Source organism: Pyxicephalus adspersus, chromosome 2 (assembly GCF_032062135.1).
Source record: "Pyxicephalus adspersus chromosome 2, UCB_Pads_2.0, whole genome shotgun sequence".
Classification (NCBI taxonomy): domain Eukaryota; kingdom Metazoa; phylum Chordata; class Amphibia; order Anura; family Pyxicephalidae; genus Pyxicephalus; species Pyxicephalus adspersus.
The window spans coordinates 129,128,040-129,133,260 of record NC_092859.1 but is presented as its reverse complement, the minus strand read 5'-3'; the positions used below and the strand labels follow the sequence as shown (position 1 = coordinate 129,133,260).

General features: G+C 37.5%; 1 protein-coding gene and 1 long non-coding RNA gene across 5 annotated transcripts in view; one reads left to right on the top strand and one right to left on the bottom strand.

Moving 5' to 3' along the window:
* Window positions 1–1,581: 1,581 nt before the first annotated feature.
* LOC140324466 (uncharacterized) overlaps window positions 1,582–5,221 on the top strand; it is a 31,645-nt gene continuing 28,005 nt past the window's right edge. For all 4 annotated transcript variants that reach the window (XR_011919543.1, XR_011919544.1, XR_011919542.1 and 1 more), the window contains exons 1-2: window positions 1,582–1,688; window positions 4,483–4,683. This is a non-coding gene — a long non-coding RNA (uncharacterized lncRNA). The remainder of the gene's footprint in view (window positions 1,689–4,482; window positions 4,684–5,221) is intronic.
* Window positions 2,070–5,221, bottom strand: part of LOC140324465 (tropomodulin-2-like) — a 30,645-nt gene continuing 27,493 nt past the window's right edge. Inside the window, exon 9 of the mRNA XM_072402380.1 lies at window positions 2,070–4,045. Coding sequence (XP_072258481.1) covers window positions 4,011–4,045 — 35 coding nt within the window. The 3' untranslated portion in view covers window positions 2,070–4,010. The remainder of the gene's footprint in view (window positions 4,046–5,221) is intronic.

Genomic DNA, 5,221 nt, shown 5'->3' with positions numbered 1-5,221 from the left:
TAGTAACAGCTAGAGATTCACAAATGCAATGATAGAATTCAGTATAGAAAATCCTTTTTTTTTTTTACACATTTTTATAGTAATTTTTCTCTACATTTACTTTTAAATGTTTAGCTGGGGCAGCGGCAGATTTTGGGCAAACTATAACCTTTCCAAAAGTATTACAGCAGTTGCAGCATCAATTTAAAAAAAAATAAAATGTAAACCATGTGAATAAAAGATGATGCTACAGACAATCCTGGCAGTATTATGTAGTAGTATGTTTTACCCAGCCCCTGTCATTTTACTGAGAAGTTTTATCCACAAGTAAATGTGGAGAGAAAAAAACTAATATACTTTATACTATCTTTACTTACTGTCCAAATACAGTTGATATAATACTTGCTATAATATCAACTGTATTAGTATATAATAGTTGGTATAGTATGTTTTTGGATTATTGTTCTTTCATACAGAGCTATGTTAATTCAGAAAGAAGCATTGGAAAGCATATTTAAATATTTACAAATTATGTTCATAGCTGAAAAACTGAAACAAGATTAGGGCTTCAGTAACAGAGGGTGTCTGATTTTAACATTGTTTGTTAACTATGTTACATACATACAGCTTCTGCAAGAATCTGCATATAACATTTCCAAGCGTGCTGATGTTGATGGGCAACATGGTGGCTGAGTGGTTTGCACTCTGACATTTGCAGCGCTAGGTCCTTGGTTTGAATCTCGGCCAGGACACTATCTGCATGGAGTTTGCATGTTCTCCCCGTGTTGTGTGGGTTTCCTCTGGGTACTCCAGTTTCCTCCCACTTTCCAAAAACATGCAGTGAGGTTAATTGACTTCCCCCTAAAATTGACCATAGATTGTATTAATGGCATATGACTATGGTAGGGACATTAGATTGTGAGCCCCTTTGAGGGACAGCCAGTGACATGTCTATGGACGTTGTACAGTGCTTCATAATATATTGGCGCTATATACTGTGCAGAGGGGAGAATCAGGAAACAGTTTTCTGCCCCACTGAACTTGCCCCCTATAAGTGTTGGATACTGAAGATTCTAGTGGTGGCTGTAACTACGCAATTCACCTGAAGTCCCAATGGTAATATTAGAGCTGTATTTAAAAGGCTGTTTTTTAATTAAGCTTGCTTTCTTTATTTGAGATGACAGATAATCTTCTCTGTCTCTCAGGATACTGGGATTGCGGAAACAAATCTCGCACTCAGAAATTGCTTTTAAGGGAAGAAATTTCTTAGGCACATATGCTGCAAATGCACCAAGATATCTTCTATGAAAAAAAAGAACTTTAATAGATTTGCTTTAAAAGTAAAATCTTCTAGGAGATTGGAGGTATGAAGGTCAACTCCCAATTAAATATCAATTTCAAAAAACAATTTAGAGCTAAATTTTAGGTTCAGTAAAAACGTTCCCCTTGCACTAGGGATAGCCCCACAGTGCAATGTTTAGGGGTGATGTACAGTAAATACGGTAGTAGTGATTCCTCATACTCATGGAGGACAATGTTTTTCTCATGTCTCTTTAAAATTCTCTTTGCTTCCTGTCCTTGAACTCTTGGTCTTTTTGTAGGGCATGATGTCAGTAACTGTGGCCACAGCCCCAATCGGTTTATGAACAGTTTGCAGGAGATCGGTTTCATAGAATAAAGCCCATGTGGGAGCATGGCATGGGAATAAGGTAAAAAAAACTTCTATTTAAATCACCACTGGCTCATTTAACCCTTGCATATAGGACTAGCTTTGTTTTAAATAAGTGTTTAGCAAACTTGGAATTTGGCTTTAAATACTTGTTTTCGTATAACATTTGTGTTCTGTTGTCTCTTCTTTGAGTGTTGCCGACTCCACAAACACGATAACATAGCTAGGCTTCCTTCTAGAGTTGGATAGACATAGGTGAGTAGACGTAGACCGTGTCTTTACTGCCCACTAAAGAATCGTTTTTCCAGTTTCTCATTTTTTATCTTTTATCATTTACTTATATATCAACATTATATATTTACAGCTTTACAGAAGGTAAATGGACATACCATTTTTAGCAATGCAGAACAAGAAGCAAATGGAATGGAGGCCATGTTTATTACAGCTTATGAACACGTAGATTGAATGTGACGCTCATAATCATGGCTATCGACACAGAGATCATGGTAACAGATTATGCATATTCTATATTGGACACTCTTTATAATATGCTAGGATGCATAGGAATATGGGTAGATAAGTGGTAAGTGCCCTGATTCATCATGCTACAGCTGAAAAAGATGTGTGTTAAATATCACTTAAGGAATGTTTAAACATGCCTTATGCACAATTTAAGGTAGTTTAAGTGCTTACTGCAGATTGATACATCGGGGCTTTTGAAATATGTGTTTTATCTTGCCCATATTGGGCTCAACTTAATCAAGTTAAAAATAAGTTAAGTCAAATAGTAATATCTCTATAGTGACTTTATATATGAGCATAAACGTTTTCGAATCTGGAAGCCCAGAACACATGGCATGGTGTCTTCAGAATTCTGTTAATAATCAGACATAAAGGCCAGTTCAGAAACAGACTTCTATGCATGCTGTCCAATGCTGTGTGATTTACAAAATACTGCATGCTCCTACTTACTGCAGTTTTGCATCTAGAAAAAGCACCTATATCAGGCATCAACATTGAAATGTAATTTTTCTCGTATCTTGAAAGCTAAAAAATATGAAAATATCCTTGAGACACTACTCTCTGAGAATTTTTCTCAGAATTAAAAAAAAATATGAAAAACACATTTTAGATGTAAGTGCACCACCGTATGCTGTCCAGCCCGCAGACGCCCCTGCTAGTCCTATACTTTTCTTTTCCAATCTAATAAGAAAGCATTCATCAAGCCACAAAACCATTTGTTGAACTATTTTAAATCAATCCCAAACATTCATGGTGTATTCTCTATTCAATCTTCAGGAGAGTTTGTCCTTATTTAGGCATATGAGAGAAGAAGACAGATAGGGGGTCTGGATAACCTGCCAACGATCCAATTACACTTTAGAATGGAATAGTGTGCATTAAAATAAGTTAACAAAGTGCACAACATGGGTTCTTAAATGTTTAGGTGTAAATAGGTCCTCACTGTACTGTACAATGCCACAAGTAATTAGTGAAGAGCAGAGATCGCTCTCTGTCTGACGATCATCCACCAATTGTTCACAGTCTTACCAGAACTGGAACCAGACACTGACCAAAGCAGGACAGCACTGGCTTTTTTTATAGGCAGAACCCCTACTATGAATTAAAGAAAAGACAAAGAAAGGACAAATCCCTGCTGCTGCTCTATTATCATATTTAGATAGATGGTGGTAATAAAAGAAGCTGATTTTCCCATGTATCTCAGACCCAGAGATTTCAGCATAAGGAAACAGCCCATTGTTGTTCTCTTAAAAATCCTGAGCCATGAGAGCTGCTATGGCATTTATTCCACTGCTGTCAGCATTGATGTTTTCATTATAAAACAGTAATTATTTGGCTTTCTTTGTCAATTTACCCACTGCATGCAAAATATAAGCCAAGAGGAACTAGAAATGCTGCAATATCCAAATGTTTTGTTGTATTTCTCCTAAAACAAGAACAAATGTAAAAATATATTTTAAAAAAGCACTAGCTTATAGATGATATATGAAAACGCAGCGATTCTACGTACGTAACAAACATGGTCACATGACAGCACCTTAGGATTGGCAACATTAATATCAAGTAGGTGACCCAAACATTGAAACCTCCATGCTTTTTACACCACGGGATGTCTGTACAATCTACACTGGGTCAGCATTGGTGAGAAGTGCAGGTATTTGGATAATATTTTCCTCAATGTCACCTTTACTAGTGCTGTGACTAACATGAAATCTTGTAAAATCAGCAACGGAAAGTAGTCCAATAAGACTGCCCTTATAGTGCAGCTGTCACAGTCTTACAACTGTGTTTCCCTTTCCTCTGAACCGAGGTGTCCCCTGTAAATTCATCTTCTCTCAGCCTATTGATGCTCCCTTTCAACTCGTTTCTGACGAACTGTAGAGATAAAAAAATACCCCAGGTCATTGGAAATTACAATGAAAGAATTGTGATTGGCCTGCCTTGAGCAGTTCACAGACTGTGCATGATTAATGAAGAAATACGGATACATGTTATACCTAAGGCATAAGTGTAGATCAATACAACAATAAAGTAAAAAATGACAGTGACACAAAATTGAATATTTTCTATATCTAAATAACTTTGAAAAATATCTATTTATCGTGTTTGCAAAAGAACACTAACCTCAAAGAATTATATCATGTGCAGCTAGCGTTGCTATTGCCATACACATACACAGACATAGATTAGTACGTCACCATTGTTCACTTGACTTGGTAATGTATTGTTCTTACCCATGCTGTATAACTACTGACCCAATACAAGTATGTAGCCTGTGAAGTCCGAACTCCTGATCTGCATTCTCTTTACAGGAAAGTCATCTACTAAACATGTGAGCAGTAGTTCTTATTGCAGAAGAGACATACTGTCCTGCTTTCCAGCTTGCAAGTCTCTTTAGAAAGTACACTGTACTAGCCAAAGTGGGCAAAGCTACTGAAGCCAGTTGAAGATGTTGATGGCAGCAAGGGAGTTACATTGCAACACAGAAGTTTTAGAAAGCAAACTCACTGAAGGTAAGTTTAGTTCTACATTTTTTAATTTTGCCATTCAGGGAAAAGCAGCAGAAACTCTTTTAATAAAAACCCCCATCAGATACTGACTTATGTTGACTTATTAAGTTTCCCCACCACTCCTTACTGAACCACCGGTAAATACCCAATGTTTTCACGTAAGAAGACACATGTACCTTCCTTCCAGGTTGGAGTAGTTTGGCTGAGCAGCCAGTTGCCAGGACCAAATACTTCTGTGTGTGTGTGGTGGGGGAGGTAAATGGGAAACATCAACCCTGTGTAAGGCTATGTGCAAGTCAATAGAGGAGAGCACAACGGGGTGCTGCTCACTCATTTTCCCCTCCCCCCTCTCTTCAGAACAGAACGGCACTGTGTGTACATCACTTGTTTATTCATCTGTCTCTGATTGTTTCCAGCAACAAATATTGAACGTGTGTACACGACTAAGCCTCAACACTATTTTTACATTCAACTTACAATAGATTTGGGCTCCAGGTTCTAATGGGGGAATGTAGTAATTGGGAGTACAAAAAGCCCCAGG